General features: G+C 40.1%; 1 protein-coding gene across 8 annotated transcripts in view; it reads right to left on the bottom strand.

Annotated features, from left to right (window-relative positions):
• Positions 1-914: 914 nt before the first annotated feature.
• The window catches only part of ARHGEF3 (Rho guanine nucleotide exchange factor 3), a 281,665-nt gene continuing 255,792 nt past the window's right edge, over positions 915-26,787 (bottom strand). For all 8 annotated transcript variants that reach the window (XM_074344626.1, XM_074344627.1, XM_074344631.1 and 5 more), the window contains 8 exons: positions 24,292-24,462; positions 21,587-21,649; positions 19,558-19,654; positions 19,327-19,403; positions 13,992-14,249; positions 8,396-8,566; positions 4,982-5,168; positions 915-3,137 (listed from right to left, as the gene is read on the bottom strand). In XM_074344626.1, coding sequence (XP_074200727.1) covers positions 2,785-3,137; positions 4,982-5,168; positions 8,396-8,566; positions 13,992-14,249; positions 19,327-19,403; positions 19,558-19,654; positions 21,587-21,649; positions 24,292-24,462 — 1,377 coding nt within the window. In that variant the 3' untranslated portion in view covers positions 915-2,784. The remainder of the gene's footprint in view (positions 3,138-4,981; positions 5,169-8,395; positions 8,567-13,991; positions 14,250-19,326; positions 19,404-19,557; positions 19,655-21,586; positions 21,650-24,291; positions 24,463-26,787) is intronic.

Below are 26,787 nucleotides of genomic sequence, written 5' to 3'. Positions count from 1 at the left end.
AATTTTGCACAAAATTGCTATTTCTGGCTCTTTTCTTTGCTAATAACTTTGACTGTGAGAACTGTATTTACTTGTGTGTCAAATAATACCTTGAAAATAGACTCAAGAAAACCATTTAGCTCCCAGTCACTTGTACTAGCCCACAAAATGTCAGTGCAAATATTTTCTAATATTCTAGGAGAGACATTCTCTAGTAACAAGTTCAATACAATCATGAGAGTAAAAAGTGGAGGGAACACCCAGAGTAGAACTGAAGAAGGATAAGAATGATGATAGGGAGGGAGAAGTAAGAAGATGGGAACAAGGCGTGAGTTTTCATTTGGAAAAAAATTTGGACTTTTATTTATGTGAATATCTTGACTAATCTGGGAATTAACAGGGTGTTAAAGAAAATGGTGAACGTTTCTTATAAAGGTAAGATTAACTACCAGCTTTACTGGGCCAACATGCTACTGAGAATTGGCTACTGACCACTTCAAGCTGTCGAGCCTTTTTATCTAAAAACTATTCTTTGGGGGAACAGAAGTGACCGTTTTAATTAAAGAAAAAGTGGAGTGAAATTCTAGGAAGAGTTCTGAAGTAAAACTGGCTTTCTATTATTTAGCCTCAATTTCATCAACAGTCACCTACACTAGCAGTGAGACTCAACACTTCTTTTCTATAACAGTTATGACATCCCTTGACACATAGTGCAGATTCAAGACACAGCTGTTAAAAATGAGCATACTTGAAAATATATATCTTAGAAATATGAGTTTTGCAAAAGCTTTGAGAGATCAAACCAAAGCACTTATTTCAACCCACACCCTATTTTAATATGTGTATTTGGGTCCAAGCAAAAACGTCAGAAAGAACCTCCCAGGAAGGTAGCGGAAATTTGACGTCTGTAGGGCAAATACAGTACACAAAGAGGATGACATTTTAATGTAATTTATTTGAAATGCTTCCAGAAAAGTTTAAGGCCATTTTACAAAAACATTCATTTCATGAAAACATTCATTGACTTTCTTCCCATAGGCTGGCCCTGACAGACCTCTTCTCAACGTGCTGGCCAAAGTGGTCGACGGCTCTGCCAAGAATGATTCGTTCTTTTCTCCAGCATCAGACAATCTTTCTCAGCTTTTCTCCGCTCCTCTATGCAGCTGGTTCATTCACTCACTGCATCAGTAACAACTTGAGAAACAAAGCAGTTTTAAATAAACTTGTAATAGAAAAAAAATTCACCTTGTTTAAAATCTATAAATACAGAAATATGTTTTATAGGGTAAAACTGACCACAACATTTTTTTGTTTTATTTTTGAAAAAAAAGTATTATATCTTGTTTTTACATTGATAAATCTTGTCACACAGCTTCTTCGAATGCACATTACAGACGTACATCATAAAATGACAACATAATATTTACTGCTTTCCTTCTGTAAACTTGAAAGACAAAAGACTGAAAAGAAAACTTTTTTTTTGGCAATAATTTAGAACCATTACTACTAGTGCTGGTGTGGGTCTAATTTTGCACAGGTTGTCTTTAATATTTACACTCACAGGGAGCTTTTCTGTGTATTCAGTTAATGTTTGTTTTTTTTAAGGTCTGTAACCCACCCTGCATTGTAAATCAAGGCTGGACGAAGGTTACTAGTTTGGCTAACTAATCCTAATTAATCATAGAGTTAATTAAGTTGGTCTCTGGAGAATATAATGATGATTCTGAGCCCAGCAGAGAGCCAGAGATGATAAACTGATGACCCAAAAGCACAACAGGAAAACCCAAGGCTCTGGCCTTTCCCAGAAGGACACTGGACCATGCTTTTCTCTTTTAATGTTTCCCACATAAGATCATGATGGAGCACTTCTTCCAAATTCTTCTTCTCACATGCTTCTGTAGACAGAGTCACTGACTCAGCTGCATTCTCTTTTCCTCATCTCTTCATTCACGCTCTAAAATATGAGTAGGCTTAGGCAGATGAAACAAAGCCAAGATGGGCCTTTTTGTTATCCTGCCAGATATTCCCAGTCCCTCTGAGTTCTATTCTGATGTTTTAGACTAGAAATGGCTCTCTAAGGCAAGCCAGCATCTATGGCAGAGACCTCCTGGTGCAATGCACATTTCAGTTCAAGATTCAGAACTGACAGCTGCTTTTGTGCTAGTCCTTTTAAGGTCAGACTCTATTTCATGTCCTAATAGATTATTGCATCAAATTTGCACTGGATGAAATTGCAAGGTCAAGACAGTGCTTCTTCCTTTGCAAAATTAAGCCTTTGGAATCCCCAGGGATATCTTCATGCTTTCTGGTTGAATAACATCAAACCAATTTCACTCGAAACATTGATCTTTCCTGGTTCTCCTTCAAATGCCATCATGGTACATGACTGACTTCCTCATGCCCTGTTTGCTAGGCCCTTGAAATTCCATGCCTTCAGCTACTCTGCCAAAGAGCCAGAAAAACACTAGAGAAACACAGAAGGATCCTTTAAGCAATCTACACAAAATGGTAGTTTAGAGATTTTTTTCTTTGTACTTTTTAAAAATCCAGCAGGACAAGTGAAAGTAATTTGCTCCATCCATCCAGACATTTGTGAAATACAATACAGGGTAACAGTCACCTCAGATTCCAGTTTACACAGACAGACTGGCAGTTACAGTACTAGGGACAAAGTACAGATTGAAGAGACTGGGTCAACACAGTCACAAAAGTATCAAAAAGTGCTTCTCCAAACCGTTCCATGTGTGGAATGCAAATACTGTACAGGTAGGACACAGGGCTACTTCCAGGAAGTACACGCTTCTGTCAGACGTTGCTTTCAACGTGCCTGCTATTCCCACAGGAAGAGTCTGTCTGTTCCATACGCTCACAGTCCAGGCTGACCTCACTTGTGTCCATGCTACAATCCGATTCACTGTCCGATTGGTCCATCTGCTCAAGTTTTGTTTCTCCCTGTGGCTCCCTGCTTTCAGTGGCGGGATCTAGGAATGATCCCTCGGAGTCAAGTACCCCAGCCTGCCCGGCAGCACACACAACTGTTTCTTTGGCTTGACGAATACAGTTGAGCCACTGCTGTTTGTTGAAGGTGTCGTTGGCTTGTAGTGAATGAGTCTGACTTTGGGATCCATTTTTGAAACTTACTCTGAAGAAGTTTTTAACTAGTAACGAAAAACACATGAAAAAAGAGGTCAATGAACAGATATTAACCCAAGCCAAAGAGAACACATGTAGTGACACTAACCTCCCATGTATCCAAGTACCCATGGCAGACGCAGACATCACTAATTGACTAGTAAATGTGTCCCACTGATCCAGGATACGGCTCAGCTCTACCTTGCAGCCTCCATCACTCAATAGGAGTTGACACAGGTCTGGCACTTGGTTGCCCTAAGTTGTCCTCAGAAGCTAGCAAATCAGTGCAGAACAATTAAGTCTTGTGTTTAAGGGGACCCCAGAGTACTGGGTACCAAACCTGGCTGCATGTCAGAATCCCCTGACAGCATGTTAAAAATATAGATCCCGGGGCCCTACCCTTAGAGATTTGGATTCAATAGGGCTCAGGTGGGCCTAATAATCTGTAATTTCAACAACTGTTCCAAGCTAGGGCTTTTTCAAGTTTAAGAAGCCCTTTGTAACAGCAAACAGGCCCATGACCCTCCACATGATAGTATCTGTACATTTAGTATCTGATGATTAAGAAGATATGTAAAGACACAGAACTCTTATAAGTTTGGTTTCATTTTAAAATAAAATGACATTTTAGTAACCTCAACAGGAGCTACGTGCATTTAAAAAACAGCAGTGCACAGTATGCATGACATTTGATTTAGTTTAATAACAACATTAACTGGGATTAAATGGGCCCCACGTGCCACATGCATGGGGTTCACAGAAGCATCTGAGGTCAGTCAGTCCCCTTGCACAATGCCTGTAGCCAACAGACTAGCTTCAGATAAAACAGTGGAGCTTCAGGCTCTACTCTGCTGTGGGGCAAATGCCTTAACTCCCTTATGTCTCAGTTTCCTCATTTGTAAAATGGGGAAAACAAAGAGAACTTACCTTAGATGGCTATTATGAGAGATAAATGTGGTAATATATGTCAGTACTTATATAATGCCTGGCACATAGTACTTGAGAACTTTAAGTACTACCACTAGGGTGGAGGGACGGGGGTGTAAGTAAGAGGCAGTACACGTTAATTACTTCGACCATACGATGCCAATGTTAACCTAAGAGGCTCAAACGTTACTTTTTCCGAGAAGTCTTCCCTGATCATTTCATCTTAAACAGACCTCCTATTGCTATCCCTCTCTATTCCCTTACTGGGTTTTAGTTTTCTTAACAGCACCCAGAATATTTATTTGTCTCTTATCTATCTCTTCTGTCACAGTGTCAGTTCAATAGGGCTTCCGAGGAATTGAGCTGTCTGGTTCACCAGTGTGTGCTACTGCCTAGCACAGTGTCTGACACACAAAAGACACTACATAGACACTGCTGTCTAAGCTTCTCTTGGTTAATTCCTTGGTTTACTAAGTCTTCAGTTAGAGAAGCCCAGTTGAGTAACTGCAAATGAACCCTTAACCCATTTGACCATAGTTATGTCTCTTTAGAGACAAGTCTGTTAGCTCAACTACAAAACCCACTGTTATGTACCTGGTAATCACATAAGGACTGTCTGGTCTTAAGAATGCTTCTACCCAATGGAAGGAGTCAGAGAAAGACAGCTTAAGGGGCACCAGTTATGAGCAGACAGGTCAGCTTGCAGGGTCTCATTTAATCCTTGCAACAATCCTATGAAGTAGATATGCACACATCCCCACTTTGCAGATAGAAAACTAAGGTTCACACAGGTTGAGCAAGGTCACACAATCAGTAAGTGATGACACAAAACTGGAATGCAGTTTGACCCAAGGCCACGACTCTTTTCTTTCCACCAGCCAGCCACTCCCTCCAAACCACCACCAAAGACATTCAACAGGACAAAACGGCCAGTCCTCCATACTTCTCTCGTTGTTGCTGAATGCCCCACGCAGGGAGCCACCCAGCCTCACTTCTCCGTCCTGCAGGTCTTCCAGCAGGAGGTCCTTCACCGGGATGGGCTGCCGGTACAACTGGTAGCACAGCTGCTCGTTGTGGGTGACGGCTCGGGTGATCACAAGGACTTCTTGAAACAGGAAGACATGTAGTTTCTGAAAGAAAAGAATCCATGGGATTCCCCTAAGCAATAAGTGGTTGATAAGCGGACCTCTGTGGATAAGAGGTCCCCAGGTACCAGGTTCTTACTAGCTTATGAACTTCCAGGCTCAAATCTACCTCCAGAAGAACAGACAGCTGGGAGTTGGAGGCATTTCCAGATGAATCCATTGCCTTTCCTATAGGAGCAGGTCCCAAGGGCCCCACTGAAGAAGGCCCTCTGCCCACAGGCACCTGCAGCCGGGCCTGCCAGCTCCAGGGGCGCTGTTCAGACTGCAATTCACAACCTGTGTAGACACAGCCTCCAGCATTTTCTTATGGGAACATAAGAAAAAAAGAGAAGCCCCATAGAATGAAGTGGGTAATGAAGGAGAAAAAGTTAGTGCTCCCCGGCCTTGGCTTATTTTACCTAATGTAATTCTAAGAGATCAAAATGAGTAATAGTCTATAAAGGATGAGACTGGCATATTGGGGCCTAATATTAATCTTTGTTACCCAAACCCATAAAACACTTGTTCCTTCAACCACAGAGCTGATTATCAGCTTCATCTAGGCACTGCAGCTCGGAACACTGCCCATTCCTGAGGAAACCAGAGCATGCTACTGTAGCCACAAAGAAAGATGATCAAAGAGGTTGTCCTTCTTGGTTAAGTTCATAAGAACCTCAGTTCTCTGAAGAGGTTGTGCTTAAAAGGCTGACGATTGATGTGTGTGTTGTGGGCAAAAGAGCATCTCAGAAATAAAGGCTTGTCTCAAACCACATCATGAAAGCAATGGGGTGGAGCTGGGATAAATTGGCTCCATTCAATTCCAAGTGCCAGACTCTTCCTACAGTTTGGAAATGCTTAGGAACCGAAGTGAAAAGATCCATGACTTTACCGCTGGGTTCTAGTTTTTCAGTGGAAATATTTGGGAATTTCAGCCCAGGGGGGTCTCAAAGAGGAGACTGGGAAACTCACATTACAATCTGGATGTAGGGCCAGGAAAGCACATTCAGCATTATCAGATAGTTTTACATTTGGAAGAAAAGGTACTTGTAAGTCATCTACCCTAACCCTGCCATAGACAGTCAGACAGACACACACCAAAAACTGCAGAAACTGAAGCTTAACCAAATGTTGGCTGGTGGAAACACAAATGATGATGGTTCTGTATTGGTGTGTGCGTGTGTGAGCTTTGAAGATTGAAAAACAGTAAAGCACAAAATAACCAAGTTAAGGGCTTTTTTTTTTTTTTTTTTTTTTTTTTGCAGCAGGGTGTGGTTGAGAGTGTTAAGAATTTTCTCTTGGGGATTGGGAGGGAAGGGGTTAGTCATTATTTTACACACTAAAAATAATCAGAGATTTTTTAATACTGTTTCTACTTCAATCTTCTAGCCAAGGTAGGATGTTTGAGCTCAGATTGTCTGGGCAACCTTTAAAAAATATCCCTTGTCTATGAATGTTCACTGAGAATTCCTCTTCTTAGTTGCAGCTCCTTTCTGCCCTCAAACAATTGAGATTTTTTCCCTGACTCAAGACTTTATTCATAATGATTTTTACAACTCTATTGAAAAACAAAGAAACTAAAACAAATCTCCCACCCCAACTAAAATCTTTGGTCTCAAAAATCTATCTACCTGGAACATGTACTAGACAGAGTTCATCCTTAATGCCCTAGGCTCATTTGGCCAGAGAGTCTCAGTGCTTGACTGATGGACAGAAAGAGAACAGGCCCTCATTCCACTGAGTGATGCATCCTCCTGACTATTTCCCACCGGGCTCCTGAGAAAGAGTTCCAGGAGCCAGAGTATCAGACATTAGAAGTCCACCAGTGCTTTCCAAAAATCAGCAAAAAGCAGAATGCCACTTTCTGGCAATCAGTAATGGCAATCAGTAACTCCTCAGTCAAACAGAAACACTTTTTCAAGCAGTGGCCTGTGACAGGTCTCATAACCTCTGTTGCAACATCAGCTGGTTGGATTGACAGCAGCACTGATAATAGGCACTGCAACATGTACTCAGTGATTTTAAATAACATTTCCAAGCCTGCTCATAAATGCTACTCTACAGTCCAGATCAAAAGGGCATCCCTTGAGTCATCAAAGCTTTATTAAGGGCTTTTCAATCTAGTTCTGGCTTTCATTCTAAGGGTTGGCTAGATATCAAAGATGAAACACAAAAGAGGTGAAGACTTTCTCAATGGCTTTCTCAATACTGAAATTTAAATATATATAATAAAATTTATATATTATATAAAATTTGTTATATATAACATAAAAATTATATATATATTATATATTAGCATTAATTTCTACTGGCTACAGATAAAAACAGCATGGTGAGTTGAATGAATTTTGAACTCTCATATAATTAAAATCCATTTTTCCTTTATGTAAGCATTCATTCATTCACTCATTCATCTAACATTACTGAGTGCCTCAGTATGTATCAGGTCCCCATGATAGGTGCTGGGGACTGACACGGCAGTCTCCACCCTAAAAAAGCATGGCATAATGGAAGATACTGACAGATACCCAGAAAATTACAACCACTGTAGTGAGCCCTCCCAGGGGAGATCTGCACAAATTGCTATGATAGGAAAGGAGGAACAATTTCAATATCTACTAAGGAATAAAAAGCCCAGAAATGGAATTTCTACAGGTCAGAGCTAGGGACACTGCCATTGGAGTGTAGGTTATTATTTAAAAACAAAACAAAACAAAACAAAACAAAATGGTCTCAATATCTACTAAGGAATAAAAAGCCCAGAAATGGAATTTCTACAGGTCAGAGCTAGGGACACTGCCATTGGAGTGTAGGTTATTATTTAAAAACAAAACAAAACAAAACAAAACAAAATGGTCTCAAAATGTCAGTTTGTGGATAGGTGCCAATTCATAAGAATAAGAAGAATTTCTCATAAAGCTAAATGAATTCAATGTAACAGCTGTTTTTCTCGGATCATATACTTTTAATATCCTGTTAAAATCACCCATTATTTTTTAATATCAAAGTGGGAGGAGATGGTAACTGTTTCGTATTTGTTTTTGAAGGTCTTGATCAAACCAAATAAAAAGTTTGAACTATACTTCAATTTAAAAAAAGCTAGCAGGGGAAAGGGTATAGCTCAGTGGTAGAACTCATGCTTAGCATGCATGAGGTCCTGGGTTCAATCCCCAGTACTTCCATTTCTTTTTTTTTGAGGCCCAGGATCAGACCACTGAAGCAGAGTAACCACTCACCACGCCCCGGTTGTTTTTCAGTTCACCATGACAACACAGCACTCTTGAGCTGTCAATCAGGGAGTCTTTCTGGCCTTCTTCTAAGTAAAGAAGTCGCTCTTTATAATAGCGGCATTCAGATTCTCCAGTCTTGGTGTTGATTTCTGCCACAATTCCCTGAATGATGTTTATCTGTGAAAACAAAAAGAAAGTATGGGGAAAGTAAGCAAACCAGCCACACCAGCAAGACCCAGGGACTCAGCCTAGAAAGTAAGGAAGATACACTTGGATCTAATTCTGAGATTCTGTTATCTAAGTTGCTGCTTTGGGAAAAGGGAAAAATAAATAAATGCGACTTATACACTGTATCCATCTATACACCATCTAAACACATACACATAGAGATAAACACATACACATATATTCATTTGTACATATATATAGATATTTCTATTATATAGAAAGCTAATAATGATATATAATTTTATCTGAGAGGAAGAGATATGAGGTATTGCTTTCAACGTGCAGGACTTATAACCACTAAGCTCCATGTTGCACATTTCCTAAAGCATGCTCACAATGTTGAAAATGTAGGCATATAAAAAAGGAGGCCAAGGAAAGAAAACAAAGCAGAATGTAATAGTCCAGAAAAAGGATCATCCTTGGGGATTTGAAACCCAGTTTCAAGGTCTCTCTGCATGTACTCAATCTAAACCGAAAACAGTATTTGCAAATTGGGTGTGAGTAAATGATTTGGATATATGTTTAGTGACAAAACATAAATGATTTATAAAGGACAGAGAACTAGGAATGGAAAGAAAAGACACTAGGAGTAGGCATGAAGACAGTCTGTCTCTGTACAACTCACACCCATGCCTACAGCACATGTGAATTAAGTAAGGGGTAGAGGGATTTCAAAGCAATGGTGGATGCATTATTGTTAATACAAACTGAAGTGAAATAAAACAACAAGAGTACAATACTAGGACATGGTCAGTGGGCATTTATTCTGACGTGTTTTTCTATCACATGAATAATATATCGAAAAGTTAGAAAATACTAGAAAACAAAAGAACAGGAAATTAGTTGATTAAAAACTCAACAACATCAATCCAAGACAAAGTAATGACTTTCTCAGCAGAGTCCTCTGTCCCCTAATAGTGAAAAGATCAACAATCCCATCTTTCTTGGTGGTGGTGGTGGTAGTAACAGAAAAGAACTTAAAAGGTGAGAAATGTTAATAGGGACTCTTCTTGGTCACATTTACTTAGTAGAAAAACAAACCAGTCTCTGAAAAGCAAGGTTTTAAAAGAGACCTTTACTCAGTGAATAGCTACCAGATCTTGTGTTAAAGCAGTATTGAATTCTAAGACTGATAAGTGATTATTTTTCATTTGCCTTCTGCCCAAAGCAACTGGATGAAAACTTCTACACAGTTACAACTTTGGCACTACCATGCAGGTGTGACAGACGATCTTACAGCTTTGAGCTGGAGTCTGGTGACTGTATCCTACGGACAGACACATAATCTGTACACTTTTGTAGCTGCTAAGTTTCAAAGATCATTTATTTACTCTTTTCTCTATTTTCCAAATTTGGGTGGTAGCAGTACTTTGATAATTAAAAAAAAAACACATTACTTAAAAAAACACAGGCTCTTTATATCGTAAGACAAATTTTTTCATCTTTGGTGTCAACCTAATATTAAACATAAGTTCTATGAAATTAACCTAAGTTTCATTAACATAAAACAAATAATAAATAAAACATTTTGGTGTACAAACTTTCTCTTCTTTTTCCACTCATGGTTTTCAAAGATGACTGATTATTTATTGTTATTTTCAAGAATAAACAAAAAAGAAATTTCACAAAATATACCAAAGCTATGACTCATCCTTCAAATTAATTCAATTAATGCTTGTTGAGCATCTGTTCAGTGTCAGACTAGGGGGTGGCTTTCAAAGAAATGAAACAGGGTCCCTTCCTTTGAGAAGCTTAAAATACATGAGAGGTATCTGGGCACACATTTTACATCTACCTTATCATTCTATTTTGTTACATTTTTTAATACATAGTGAAATCCATACTTTTTTCTTGCTTTTAAAGACCTTAGTATTAATTGCTGTGTCTCATCTTATTGGCTGACTATTACTAGGTGTACTTGGGCAGTTGGAATTAACAAGTACTTGAGTCAGTTTTCTGAATATCCTGTAAGTTTCAAGGAAACCAGAAGGAAGATATACTCTAGGCATAAAGATGCATTCATTTCCTAATTTAACTCAGGAACTGACAGCTGGCACATCACATGAAGATTAATAAACTCAAACACCACAGTGGTTCCATAGGCAACTGTGACTATTCTCAAATGCTGCTTCTTTCTCTGGTGTTTGTAAAAATTAAAAAAAAGACAAAACAATGGAAACAATTGGAATTATTCCATATTCTATGTCTATATTTATAATAGTAGCTCTGGGTCTGCTTTAATTTATTAAGAATATTATTTTGTATTCTTATTTACCTGTGTACCATAAGCTAGTGCACCTGCATACCATGTCTAATCTCTCTGCACTGGTTCTTGAGAGGAATTTATTTTGCAGAATTGCAGCAAGGAATAAAGTTACATATAGCAGATTGCCAATAGCAAACAGTCATGATAATTGCGCATTTAAATTAAATTTATTGTTGCATGTCTCATCTGGGTTCAAACTGAAGGGCAGGGGCTGGTAAAAGATGATGATGATGAGAGATACACATAACAAAACAGGGATTAAGCCCAAACGTGCTGGAATCGTCATCCTCAAAGTGGAATCTGAAAGCCCTGTCTGTCCTGTCCCTTGTGTGGTAATATCATCTATTCGTTGGCTCTTGACATTGGCCAAGAATAGCAGCCCTTGCGGCTGTTCCATCCAAAGCAGGTCTGTTCTTCCCATTGATTCCAGTGATATTTTTTTAAAGGAATGGGAACAGTGACGGGCAGAGCAAAGAGACGGTCTACAGGATCATTTTCTGGCTGAAACAGTATTTAGAATTTAAAACATTAAACAATCAGATCTCTAGAATATCTGAATATCTGAAGTCTTATTTTAAGAAGTTCTCTTTGGGGGGAAATTCCTATTGACCCTCCAAAACACTGTTAAGAAATTCTAATACAAATGTAGTAGTTTAAGCACTGCATTAAAAGCAAGACCTTTCTTTAGATCTAATCATAGGACTGAATGCTTGGTATAGAAGCAATTTACTTAGAGTTCTCTGAACTTTAAAAGTTCCTCCCTTTTAAAAGGTGGAAAATTTATTCAGGGAACATATTAGTCAAGCTACATTAGTACTGTGGATTTTATGGTTATCAAACATTCACAATGCACCCAAGAGAACAGGGCTAAATATTTCTGCTCATCTAGGGTAATGCCACAAGGATTTTGAAAAGAAGGGGAAAAAATTGCTGTGCCTTTATTGTGTAAATGGGCATTCAGAAGACTTGCTCTGCAGACATTTTCAAATGCAGGAATATCATCCTTCATACATAAATCTGCCTGAGTAAACTAGGTACAGATTCCATTTGTGAAAATGGCATCACATTTTATGCACTAGGGAAACTGGTGCATCCTTTCACACTGCAAACAAGCATATTCTTATCTATGTCTTTTAAATTCAAACTTTAGCTCACTGGGATTGTGTTTTTTTTTTTTTTAAACAGAGCTTTATTCTTTCATGCTGCATATTAAAAAGAAGAAATCTATACTGTAAAGCTCAGAGTGAGCTTGTGTGCTTCAAAAAAGTAATTATTTAGACTAGCTCGAGCTCCCTGTTGTTCTCATTCCTACAGACCACACACTTGCTGGGATGAAATACGGTGAGGAGGCAACCCTACTGCTCTTTTCAGTAATAAAAACAGACATGATGAAGTGAGATGGGCCTCATCCCTGGAGGCTGCATCCCCCATCGTGCTGCACTGGGAGCCTGGTCTGTGTGCGTCGGGTCTGCCAGACACATCAAACACCTCGAGAATCAGGAGAGAGTCTTTCCTCATTCTTCCCTACCCCTACAAGGACAACTGGCCCAGCTCTGCACCAGTGAGGCCTTTCCACAAAGCCTGGTGGCCAGACAACGTTCTGTGATTCCAACAGGGCTCAAAGCAGCAGCTAGGCTTTTCAGCTCCATTGTAAAGGATGATAAAGAATTGGAAAAGTCAGAAGATTTGCAGTCTACACCGACAGGGTTCCAATATCAACTCCAACAGTTGCTGGCCCTGGACTTGGGCAAGTTATTTAACCCCCACAAGCCTCACCTGGAAAAGGAAAATGGCCCTAACAGGAACAGCTATCTCACAGGTGATTGTGAGGAATATGAGCTCATAACCTGTGAGGCAGTTACATAAAGCTGATTTACTAGGTATTCATTACATGTCAGCAGTAATACTGTTATTGCTGCTGATGTTGTTACTACTTATTATTTTTAAGCTCCTCTCTGGGAAGAGATGGGCATTTTGCTCCACAGGCTCAAGGCTTCTGATTTTCCAATCACCTGTGCATATCCTCCTTCTGTTATTGTCCCAGGTCCAGTCAGGGAATGAAGGCTTTGGATTGGCCTCTTAACCTCCATCCCCATGGCCACTTCCCTGAGCAGGTTTCCATGACTGCACACTTGGACCACTGCAACCTCTTCCCAGCTGGCTTCCTTGTCCCTAATCTTCTCCATCCCCTGTCCTACAAATGAGGAGCAACATGTCCAAGATTACATAGCTTGTCAGTGATGGAGCTGGGATTTGAAACCTGAATCCAAGCTATGTAGAAAACAAAAACCAAACAAAAACACAACAAAAGAAAATGTCTCAGATTATATTTAAAACTCTCTATAACCAATCTGAAGTGTCATCCTCTGCCCCCTCTCCTGCTGTTTCCTAAGCACCGTCAACCCGAGGCAGACTGATCCGTGGCCTTCCCCAGCATGGCCTGTCCTGTCACTTCTTCACATCTTTGCTCAGGCCATTTGCTCCTCCTGTCCTGCCTTCTCCTCTGCCCTGCCTCACAGGACACCCCGGTCAGAACTGAGCTCTCTGGGTAGAAAGCTCAGAGTTTGCTGTATTTTCACGAAACGGACTCCATTTTTCCTGGTCTTCTATTGCTGCTATGGAAGAACCCAGAATTCTCAAACCACCCTGCCCCATACTCAATATAGTTGCTGGTGGGCAGGTATGAGTAGGCTCCACATTGGGGCCAAGGAAAGCTGGGTCTTAAAGCTCACAAGTGGGCTTCAGGACCAAGGTAAAAGGCAACTCCCATTTGCTAACTGAACAAAGCTATCTGATTTCAGATCTCCACAGAGATTTTAACCCTCACAGTCAGCAACCATAACAAACAGATCACAGAGTCACCTACACAGAATCAAGAAATTCTAGAATCAAAAGGACTTCTAGAGTGCATTCCATGTAAATGTTACATTTTATAGATTGGGAAAAGTATTGACTTGCTAAATCAAAGCACAGCTGACGGCAGAGCCAAGCCTGGAAGCCAAGATTCCTGAGTCCCAGGTACCCAGGGACTCTTCACTCACCCATTTACCCAATCTTCTAGACACTGGGGAAAATGACAAGGGAGAGAGAAAGAAAGAGACAACTCACGGCTTCTTCCAGGTGCTGCTGATCTGGGTTATCATTTGGGGTGTGCCTCAGGATCTCTCGAAGAAGCAGAGGATATTTCACCAGACGGCTTCTTGGAATATCGAGGAAATTCCAGAGATCTAGTTTGCGGCTAAAGGGAGATTCCAAACATCGCTGTAGGAAATCTTGGACACGGTGATCTTGTTTTTTGTGGTCTAGCAGAGCTTTGGCGGCTACTTGATTGCTGCAGTAGCTGTCATAGGAGCTGAGACAAGGCAGCTAAGAAAGGAACATCAAAAGAGGGTTGGAGCATTAAAATAATAGTGCTCTGGAGCCACATGCTAACACCACTCACGGGGACTGAACAAAACCTAGCTGGTCTCCAGGGCAGTCTAACGTTCCTTTATCTGCGTGGCTGGAGGAGACAGACAGTGGAATCTTCCAAATGGCAGGCAGTGGATAGTTTTTTAAGCTCCAGCTTGTTTGCACAAAGTTGTTTTCTTAGCTGTTTGTTTACTTTCTTGATTGTTAAGGCCCTAATAATTTGTTTGCATTTTGCCAATCTAAGCTAGACACAGAAGAACTGGAATTACTGTATATGCACACAGTTCAGTATTTTCCTAATCTGGAATGACTGCATTTGCATACAGAATTGTCCTAAACTTTCAGAAGTATCTGGTGAGAGGAAACCCTCCTATTTAAAAAAAAAATAATAACGTTTCTTTTAAAATTGTTAATAAAAAACTAACCTAGAAGACTCAGTGGCACAAAAAGAAAGGCGTCAGACTCCACAGCCCAGCTCTTGATATGGCCCAGTGCAAGCACCTCTACATTAGCTTTAAGGTACCTGAATCAAAGGTGGACCAATTATAAAGAACTCCAAGGAGTTAAAGCAAAAGTATAATTAGTAAAAATTTAGATGCAGAAAGCATTTAGAAAAGTCTTTTAAATTAGTCTGACAGGCCAGGATGATTCTTGGCTATACCTAATGGTTAACAACAGCATTCCACGTGGAGAACAATTTAAGTTTAAAGACTTTGGAACACTTTGACTCCACTGTCTTCCAGCGAAATACTAATTTCCCTGACACGTCCCATCAGTCAGATGGTGCAAACACAGAGTCAGAGACTCAGTGGAAGGGCTGCTCATCTTCCTTTTCCACTCCTCCCTGTGAGTAGCATCCAGGACCCAGCATCCTAACGCACAGGCTGTCAGCGTCCAGAAAGTCACCAGAGGCAGTAAAATGCAGCCAATGGCCCTGCTGTGTTTGCTTTTCTCTCTTGCACTAGGAAACCACATTTACTGTAACACCTGCTCTGTGGAGGGATTCAGTGCAAGACAGTGGCAAGAGGGTTTTTCGTTTCTGCAACTTCAGTATTGTGCACTGGGCCTACTATACAGCAGACATTCAAAGTTTGTATTTTGAAGTGAACGTTTAATGGATTACCAGATTAGGTAATAGTTGATGGTTTGTGAATGAGGCTTAAAAATAAGTTGTGGCAGTGGCTGAACAATGGATCAAAGTTTAAATATCCTGCTACTTCTTTTACACCCTTTATTGAAATTATTTTCTCAGTGACTGAAACCAAACAAGATACTGTGGAAGTAATGTTTAAAAAATTCACTGTTGAATTTAACATTCCTAGGAAATGTCTACTTCCTTTACATGTTATTAAAAATCCTCTATTTTGTTAAAATGAGTTACAGAAATTCTTTTCTCAACATTCTATTTGAAAGTAATGATAACTGGTACTTACACACCCCCCCACCCCTAGACGTGTAATGTCGAGTTTAACATTCCTTGGAAATGTCCACCTTCCTTACATGTTATTTTAAAAAACCCTCTATTTTGTGTTAAAAAGAGCTATAGAAATTCCTTCCTCAATGTTGTATTTGCAAGTAATGATAACTGGTGCTTACACACACACAGACACCCCCCCCCCCAGCCCCAGATGCAGCATTGTGGCTTGTAATTTATATCTTCAGAGTTAATTAAAAAGAGCCTCAGGACCTCTTAATCTCATTTCCACTTCCTTGCCTTTTAAAAAGACCTGGAAATGCCCAATGTTTTCATAATGGAGAAACAAATCAGCAGTAGCCATCGGAAATAAACTAGCGAGGAACCTCAACCACACTGCTGCTCACTGTCCAATGGGCCATTACTTTCTCTGAATCCCACTGCCCCTGCTGCCATGGCAACCAAATCCCTTTCTGGTCCTGTGTTCACACCTGACAGGGTGCTCATTTCCTGAGCATAACCTAAAAAGCTATCTGGTTCAGACCATTGGCTAGAAAAAACCACAACTGATCTGTAACTAGATAGGGAATGAAGAATGCATACATCTTGGTTCCCAAATACACGCATAGTCACTTATAGAAAATGTGAGAGGCAATAACATAGTGGTTAAGAGGACAGACTTTGGAACCAGGGAGAATCGTGTTCAAAGCCTAACTCAGACAGTTACTAGACAGGTGACCCTTCAGGAGCCTCAGCTTCTCCACTTACAAAATGCGTGCACTAACGTCCTCTATCCTTTAATGAGATTTGGCAGATAAAAGGCATAACCTGAGCTTGGCTCCTGGTTAACGATTGGTAAGTGCGAGCTAATCTTATTATTATTTATCCCTAGAATATTTTTATTGAAGAAACTGTAGTTTAGAGAAGGAAAACTACTTGCTCAGCTGGATATAAAATCAGTCTGAAGCGTGTTTTCCCCCTACCCACCCCATCAAATCTCTGAACTATTCGCCACCTCTTTAAATAGACTATCAAGAATTTATAAAGGAAACTCTTTCACTTTTTTTTTTTTGTTTTAGAAATTCTGTCTCCCTAACATTGTGAAAAGAAATAGAACAAATCTATTTTTTTGCTTCCGAGTGTCCTCCCTCTCTCCTTGGAATGAAAATTTAATTAGAACCAAAATTAACATGAGAACTTGCTGCCTTGGAGAGCTTATAAATTCCTCTATTACTGAAAAAAAATGTTAGCATGATGGTAAGTCACTTGGGAAGCTGTTCCTTAATGACAGGGGAGGCTTACGAGAACAGGCCAACCTGAGAGGGAGACTGATTTTTGGTAACCAGGGTGGGTCCCTGAAAAAAACCCACCACTCTGTTTAAGGTCTTCAAAGTAAAAGTAATTGATTCATTCTAAGGTCAAAAGGACTGGCCAGGGCTATCCCACTTGGGAGGCTCACTTGTTTAAAAGGGTTTTTCCCACTTTTTTCCTTTGGGGGGAAATAAATCAATTTTTCATGGGTCGAATGGGCTCTGACTTTCCTCATTCAAAATCCACTAAGATGTTTATTTTGTTCTGTTAAAAAGACCAGAACTCAAACAGATGTACCCCTTGGTTTACAGTTCCCACTCGCACGGACACATCTGCAGTTAAAAGAGGGAAAACATTTAACAGCTCGTCAGGCCTGATAAATAAGGACTGTTTCTCATGAAGACTGGTAACAATGGGCCAGTTGTTTAATTTTAGGCTGCTCTTCAAGCTGCAAGTCCCCATTTGATGTCTGAAGGGTTCAGATAGCAATGGACCACTATGGTCAAACCTCTTCTGGGTATGCACAGAAAAGAACTGAAAAGCTACCCACAAATGGAACCAATTTCCTAATAAAAGTGCATTTATTTCAGAAAAAAATTAGTAACAGGGCAAGTGCGTTCATTTTGCTTTCTGGCATGAACTGACAATTTGTATACGACGTCCAAGGAGACCTTGTGGTTCTACGTTGCCAATTCATCAAAAACAAAGTCATCATGCTAATTCTGGACTTGTGGTCTCACTCCCAACAAAGCAGTCACAGACTGAGGAAGTTTAAGAAATACTGAGGCAGACTCTCTCTTCTCACTACACCTCTTTTGCTTTCAGCTGGCTGGCTCTCTCTAGAAAAATTTCTTTGTGGGCTAACGAAGTTAGGACATCTACCATGGCTCATAATAAAATGAATGTCAAAAAATAAGATGAATGAGCTCTCCTGAAATCTTAAGGCACGTTTCCTAAATTATTCATTTTAGAACATTTCTTGACTTTCAGATACCCTTGGGATATTTCAGCCTCAGTGCTAAAATTGACTCCTGAACTCAAGCTAACTCATGAAACCCTCAAAGTTCCTTGATCAAGGCAGTAATTGAGAAGCGTAAGTTAAGAGATCAATGTCAAAACTTAGGAACCGGAAGGTTTAGGAAGGTTAAAATACAAATACAAGTGTTACTGGATAAACAGAACTCACTTGGTAATGGTAGGATTTATAATCTTTACAACTTTCTCCAAAGAGTAGAATTCACTATTCCTGCTGTTGTGACACTTCCTGCCTATTTTTCTGGAACACTGTGGATCAGAGGGATGAGAGACCCAATCCTGCTTGGAAGAAGTTTTCAAAGTAATCTCCTTTTATTACGTGCTTCATAACAAATGAAAACCACCTAGAGTGGTGGAACACTCACAGAAGGAAACAGAAATGTATGATAGGGAGTGGGGAGGATTGTGGCAAACGAGAGTCTGTGCCTTGTCTAAAATAAATTAAGGGGTAAGGGTATAGCTCGAAGTAGCAGAGTGCATGCTTAGCATGCATGAGGTCCTGGGTTCAATCCCCAGTACCTCCTCTAAAGATTAAATAAATAAATAAACCTAATTTACCCCCCCAAAAAAACCTACAAAAATTAAAATGAAATAAATTAAACAAATGAACAAACAACCATTTTAGGCACTCACAGATTCAGCCCCAGGGCCACAAATTTAGAACACATAATCTAAAGCCACAGCTGATTTCTTTAATTACGAAAGAGAATGAGTTATATTGGGATAAAGGCCAGCATAATACTCAGCTGTCCTATCAAGTTACTTAGGACCAGATATATGCTAAACATTTAGCAACATGTAATTATTACCTTGTTTATGAAACATTTGACCCTAAGAGTTTTGGGGGGCTTTTTTTGTAGCCTGAATTAAAGCTTTTTTTTTTTAGTGATGGACAGGAATGTGTCCATGAATGTTTACTAGAATAAAAATGGTAATAATTATATTTGTAACTGGCCTGATGTGAATATTAATTAGTTCTACTTTCTTTGATGTGAAACTAGTAACAATTTCATGTATGCCTTTACTTCTTTTATTGCACAAAGGCCATGTTATCTTTAAATCTAGTACATTTTTAATAATTAAAAAAAAAACTTCCCATGCTTTGAGGAGATAAAGCCTAAATATAATGATAAATTATACTAGGAATTTGCTATTTTAATTTTTTCTGATGTGAGACCTATGTTTGCCAATAAAAAAAAAGTCTAGCTAAAATGAAACTCCATTTATATTATTGAAATTTATCTTCAATCAAGCCCAGAGAACTTTTCTTACCCAGTCTACGAGGATGGGACCGACATGCTCAGTCGAGCCATCAGGCTTCCGGACATCTCGAAGCTGACTGAGGAGGTCTGGTTAAAAAACAAACAGAACGCTTATTTTGTTAGGCATTCAAATATGAACAGGGCTGGAAGATTCGGGTTACTCACATTATTACATAATCATGAGTTGTTATAGGACAACTCAAGGCTACAAGTCACAACTCATCTGGGAACAAAATTATACCTTCATGTAGAGGAATCAGGGAGTCCAGCGTTCCGAAAATTTGATTCAACTCTTGTTCTGTCATTATGGAGAGTTTCAGCATGGGGTCGTGATAGGCCTGCACAAGAAGGGTAAGATATGGAAGCAATGTTTAAAATCAGAGGCAGTAAGCTGTTAACGTAAATGGCTTCTGAGAGGCCCTACGCAATGACGACACATTTGGCTCTCTCGGACAACCTCTCCCGTAATGCTGCACAAACAGCAGATGGGTGTGGTTGAAGCAGCTGAGATTCCAGCACTGCCTTGAGCCTTTTGCGGTTGTTGATAAACCAAAGTAGATTTTTTTTAAACTTAAAAAAAAAAAATTCCAGTATATCATATATCTTGGAAAGGGCACAAATCCTAAGTACAGAGCAGATTTGATTTGTATAATGTTTTTAAAATTAATTTGATTGAAGATCTGGCAGTTTGAAAAACTGCCACTTAATACAAAATTAGTCACTAGCACCTTTTCAATTGGTCCATCTTTAAACCAAGTAAAGGAAGAAAAAAAAAGTGATTGGTATCCTTTACTATGGATCTGAAGCAAAGAGGGTATGATCTCTGCCAATCTTCTCACCTCCTATTAATGCCAATTAAACTATAAAAACCCAGGGCACTGCGATGCAGCACAAAGACTCAGATGGCACAGTCCCTGCCTTCAAGGAGTTCTGTGAAGTTAATTGGGAAGATAAAAAGGCAAAGGAAATTAAATACATGCTTAAAAGTCAGTTCAAGATTAAAAATAGGAGAGATGTCACACAGGAGCAAAAAATTTATCAAATCACAACTGCTCTAGAGGATCAGAGAATTAGAGGTAGAATGGCTAAAGGAGATTTTAAAAATGAACAGCTTGGCATACAGAAGGAGGCAGTTAATACTGTTGAAGAATAAACTAAGATTTGAGCTTGTTTCTGGAAGATGGATGGATGTGAATGTTTGAAAGGAAAGGGAAGGGACTTCAGGACGGTAGGACCAGCAAAGCAAAGAACAAAAGTGAAACTTCTTAAGGCGCCTAAGGGAAATCTTCATGCAGGAAGGAGGGGTTGGACATACGACCAACAAGACATCTCTCCCAGAGTTAAATGCCTTCTTTATCCCCTCCACTTTTCTCCTCCTCAGCCCTGCCCAAAACTCAGTTTCTTGGCTGTGTCTAAGCAAAGCTTGGATGGCCATCTCTGAGACATGCTACAGATGGGACTTGATATTAACATAAAGTTGGACTAAGGATACTTAAAAGAAGGGAGGTATTTTTCCAACCCTGTGATTCTTTGAGGAGGCGGTGAACATCAGATGAAGGAGCTAGATTTCAGCCTCCATGCGGGTCACTGGCATAGAAGGATTGTTGTCAAGGCTATACACACTACAAGGCATGAATTACAGCATTTCCTCTCCCTTCCCACACACAATGTGATTAAAAAGAAGTTTCCATATGAAAGGCCCTAACTTACATGAGAGTAGGCACTTGCCTCTCTGAACCATTTTACCCACTTACGAGATTCAAATGACTTTCTTTCTATAACACGGTTCCAGTTCCAGACACATTTCTCTCCCAGGGGTGAGGAGGCCCTGCATGTGAGACTTCTAGGCCAATGAAATGTATGTAAAGCCAGGCCCCATGAACACTTTCTAATTAAAGTATTCTTTGAGGTGCATTAAAGACATGCAGAAGGGAACCCCTAAAGGCACAGGTCAAGAGCCTTCTTGCTCTGAGCCATTTCCCCACTACTTGGTTTGTGCAGGTTCTTCTCAATTTTTGATGATCTGTCTTTGTCATAAAAAGAGTGCTCATAGAGCACCACCTTAAGGGTGGAGGGTATAGTTCAGTGGTAGAGTGCATGCTTAGCATGCACGAGGCCCTGGTTTCAATCCTTAGGACCTCCTTTAAAAATAAATAAAATAAGTAAACCTAACGCCCCCCCCCCACACACACACACAAAGCACCATCTTAGAACTGTGAAATAGAGGAAAAGAGTAGGGTGACTCAAAGGACCACTGGATTTGAATGTACCTTTTTTGCCAATTTCAAGTCCTCTATCAAATCTTCTTCTCCTTGGGAAAGTTCAAAAATCGCCTGCAAGAAAAGATAAAACATGTTTACTGAACTCTGCTTTTGTTTATGAGACCAAATTCAAATGGTACTGATTCCAGTGCTCAATGTCCCATGCTTAGTTATTTCTTAAGGATTTTTAAAGGATTCTTGAAAAGTTAAACTAACCCAAAACAACTGCATCTAGTGGCTAAAACCTACAAAGAAAAAATCTTGCCAAACTTCTGTATTATATGCTTCTCTGTTTGTGGGAGAGAGTTTCCATATGTTTCCATTCCAACAAGTCATCTTTCATTTCCAGAATGATGCAGTTGAACAAGAGTGAACTATTTTAGGTAGCCATGGAGTCCATGTCTCTGCTGTGAGTGGCAGTCATTATAAATGATTCAGGGTCTGTTCTTAGTGATTCACAAGGAAGTGTTATTAATTGGGCCATCACAATTTGTCTTCCTTCTACTCAACAGAAGGTGAATCTCAACAGAAAGCTTTATTCTCATCAGCCACTTGTCTTGAGGCAGCATTGTAGGAAGAATCCAGTATTTTACCACTCTAAATTTCTGGTGAAGTTATTTCATTCTAAATTACTTCTCGGCCCCACATTGTATAATAAATAAAATTATAGAAGCCGGCTGTGTGCAAGAGTATATAAATGGACCACTTCTAATTTGGCTCTATTAAGCCCTTGTAACTTAAGAGCTATGATGCACAGAACATTATTTCACTCTCATCTGAGAATCTAAACTGTTGTCAAACTTTACATTATTAAAGGACTATATGTTTGTGGTGAGAGTTGAGGGACTACTACATTTCTTTCAGACTAGAGGGAAGAAGTGAGCAGGCTTGGAGAACACCTCCATCCCTGGGCTTGGTGGAGAGCAGGACAATGAATGTGCTCCCTGGCAAAGCAGGCGGAGGCAGAACACTGCACTGAAGGCCAGTACCTGGTGGCCCAGGAAAGCTTTCATGTCATGCCCTCTTGGTACTTTATTTTGTTTAACGTTTTATTTTGAAATAACTCTAGATTGACATGAAAAGTTACAAACATAGTACAGAGAGGTCCTGAATATCCATTGCTCAACTTCCCCCAATGGTGGCATCTTATAAAACTATAGAGCATTATCAAAACTGGGACATGGATGGACACGACACAATTAACTAGTTTTACCTGGACTTACCTCAGATTTCCTTGTACGTCTGTTTTGCCAGAGCTCAGTGTGGCCCCCAAGAGAGAAAAACCACAGAACCCCATACTAGGATGGATACACCACAGTCAGGTGTCTGTAGGGGGGGTGGCACAGGGTCACTGTGAAGATAATGGGCTTTGGAGGTGGACCGGAGCTGGGTTCAAATTCCAGCTCTGTAACTTTGTAGGTGGATGACCTTGACTTTGCACTCACTGTGACTTAATAATCTCCTCATCTGCAGAATCAATCCTCCCCTCCTTCCTTTCCACTATCAGAATGTACAAGTTATATATGCATACTATTAACACAGAAAAATATAAAGAGGAAAATTTTTAATGATCCACAATGCCATCTTGTTAACCATTGTTAAGATTTTGCCGTATTGCTTCAAATGATTTTTTTCAGTGTACATGTTATTTTAAAAGCATTTATTTATTCTTTTTAATAGATAACACATTGACATTCAAAATTTTTAGTGTAGGAATGGGCACATGCTGGAAACCTCTCTCACCTCCTTCTTTCAGCCCCTCCCAGGAGGCAACAATGTTACCAGTTCCTTGTGTGTCCTTCCAGAAATATTTTATGTGTCTACAAGCAAATACATACAAACACACACACACACATTCATTTTTCCTTCTTTGTTTACATAAATGGTAGCATAATATACCACCCTACTTTGTGCCTTGCTTTATTCACTTAGCCATACATTCATACCAGCACTTCTTGTATTTCTACAGTTACAGAACTATGGACATTCATTACTTAACCAGGCTCTGGTAATAGATGTGCAGGCTCTTTCTGGCACTATTATAAACATTACAGGGATGAACAACCTTACACATGCATCTTTTCATCTGTGTACAAGTGCACCTGGCAGACAGATTCCTAGAAAAGAATTCCTGAGTCAAAAACCTATAAAGTTTTCAAGTACTCCTTTTGCCAACGTTGGTTCTCCACTAAAATAGATATTCCAAGGATTTCACTAGATGATGCAGCTTTGAAGTGCTTGGCACAGCCTGGCACATGACAGGTTCTCTACAAAGTAATATTAGCTTAGCCATCTAGGGCTACTGATACCGAAAATTTACAGGGAATGAAATTAACTACATTCCACAGTCAAGGTTTTCACAAAACTGAATCAAAGTTTCATAAATTGAGTACTTTAAAATATTTTAGAAGATGCCATTAAAATACAACTAGAGTGATTATTTCTGTGAGTTCCAGGATCCTAAATAGACACGTCTTGATTCATCTTCTTTGTAAATTCAGATTTTTCACATCAGTTTCTTTTAAAAGCCAGGCCACACCCACCCAGCTGGATGCTGGTTTGTCAGTTTCCTAGGAGGTGTGACATCCCCATTTGTCCTCCTCTATAAGGGCAACGAGGAACCGGTTTGGAGGCTGCGGTGTAGACCCCAGCTTGGCTCTCGCCTGCACTGCACCTTGTTCCAGACACACAACCATTCCATGGGTCCGGCCTACCTCCTGACGTTTGATTTCCTTGGACGTAAGCATCTGATTGACGCACACGTCGAAGGTCTCACTCCACAGCTTGCTGTCTCTTCGCTTCGTGCTCGATGGGGCGGCATTTCTGGACCAGGGCCGCGGGGCGAGGATGTCGGGCCGGCTCTCGCTGCGGAAGCTGATGGAGCGCTGAACAACGAGAAAAACAAACCGTCACGGGGGCAGCAGCAGGACCGGGTGGATCGCTTGAACAGCTTCCTGTCATGGACAGAACATAAATCAGACTTTTGCAAGAAAGAGAGGACAAGGCCCTGAGGCCTTTGGGAAGAAGCGCATTGTCTTGCGTCTCCGCGCAAGGCAAGTTGGGCAAGGGGCCACTTTCACAGACGTGCTGGGAGTATTCTTTCTGCGAGACCTGGGTAACCAAGTGTACCACGGCGTTAAGAACACCACAGGTCAAACTCTTGTGCAAAGGTGACTCTCAGACAAGCGATGAGTTCTTTTTTTTTTTTTCTTGCAGTGTATGCCTTCGCTCCTAAGAAGAGCAAAGGTGAAAAGTAGTGGATGTCCTTTATAATTAAAAAAAAAAAAAAATCTAGCTAGTACTGCTACTCTCCTCCTTCTGGGAACACAGCCCACTGTCCTTGGGTATCCCATCTCATATAGTTTGGACGGTCTCCCCCTCCTCCACCCACGAGTTGACCAATTCGAGTACCCCAGCACCCTGGTTCAGAGCGGGGTAACTGATTCCCTGAAATTTGCTGTGTGATTCATGGGAGAAAGAGTGAAAGATTCTTTATTCCTTTGGGATTGTAAGCTCAAGAGATAACATAAGCAGGAATTTCTTGCAGCAACTCTCTGGTTACACAGAAGAGTCTGTCTGATACAGGACAGAATGAAAGATGAAGAGAGAGTCTGAGGGAAGGAAGGAGGGAAGCAGCAAGCTCTACCAACACTGTTTGAGTCCCTGGATATCAGTGTGCTTGAAGCCAGGAAGTGCCACTCTAAGATTAAGGGGCTAATACAGTCCCCTTACTGTTTATATTCACCTCAGTTGTCACTCGATGCCTGTCCTGAGTTATTTCCTTATTTTCCAAAGTCCTGGTAGACTCTGGGGTGGTCTGATCACCCAAAATCCTCCCCTATGGCTGAAATATGCTACCATAGTGCTATCTCATGACAAATACAAATGATCAAGAAGAAAGCTGAGTGCCTTACCTTCAGCCTTTATCCTAGAAAAGTTCAACACACTTACTGGAAACGCCACCAAATCAATGAAGTATTGCTGTGCTCAGAAACCACATTCTTATTTACCAAGTGTTCCTTGTCATGGCTGTGGGCACAAGTCTATAGCTTTCAATGTGAAGTTTCACCTCCTCAGTTTGGCACAAAAGTCCTCTTGTAATCTGACCACAGACTATATATCCAAGATCACCTCCTGCCACTCACCTGTTAGCCCCCTTGTCTCCAGCCCTACTTGGCTACCTGCCATTCTCTTAATGTACCATGTTTTGCATTTTGCTGTGCTTCCTTCAAGCTGTCTTCTTTTCCCAGAATGCTTTTCTTTCATTGCTTAGTTGGTTAACTCCTAACTGTCCTTGGGATGTAACTCAAACACCTCCTCTAAGAAGCCTTTACCAATGTTCTCACTTTATCTCCGATATAGTGATGATCATATTTTATTATACTTATTATTATATTATACTTATTATTTACCTGCTTTGAACTATAAACGTCCCAAGGGCAGGAACTGATTTTGCATGTGACATAAGAGCCATCATCACTGACACAATGTAAGCTAGCTTCCTAATATTTTGAGATTCAACAATAAAACTCAAGAAAGTAAAGAAGGGGATGGTGGGACTAGCTCAGTGGTAGAGTGCATGCTTAGCATGCACGAAGTCCTGCTGGGTTCAACACCCTGAACTTACATTAAAAAAAAAAAAAAAGAAAGTAAGTAAAGAAAAAGTTAAGAGAACTATTCAACATAAAGGCATTGTTAAATAAGTTATAATTCATCTGCTTGATAAAATATTATCTAGCCATTAAGACAATTCTGATATAATTTGAACAGCTAAAAATCCCTTCTATGTAAGTTAAAATAAAATCAGGATTATAATCTGTATATGAGCACTGTTTACAATTATGAAAAAAAGGCACAGGAGCAAAGATACAAAGGGAATGCCACAAAATTCTATTGTTTTTGGCTGATGACATTATAGGTAATTTTTATCCTAGTTTACAAATTTTCATAATTCAAGAAAAATATGAATAAATGAAAAACGTAAAAAGAAACTGCCAAGGGGCTTTCAGTGTATTACCACAACCTACTGGAAGCAGGAAGCTAGCTCTGTTTGCAAGTAGCAACCCAGCTCCTCAGGCTGGCAGAGACATCCATGAGCTCCTGGGCTCATTAATGAGCTCATGATCCCTGGACCAGGTCTGTGCTGGTTAAGAAAGTACTTGCTCCCAATCCAGTTCACTAATGGCATCTCGCAAATCCTTGTGATCTCT

This window comes from Camelus bactrianus, chromosome 17 (assembly GCF_048773025.1).
Source record: "Camelus bactrianus isolate YW-2024 breed Bactrian camel chromosome 17, ASM4877302v1, whole genome shotgun sequence".
Taxonomy (NCBI): domain Eukaryota; kingdom Metazoa; phylum Chordata; class Mammalia; order Artiodactyla; family Camelidae; genus Camelus; species Camelus bactrianus.
This window is presented reverse-complemented; position numbering and strand designations above follow the sequence as displayed.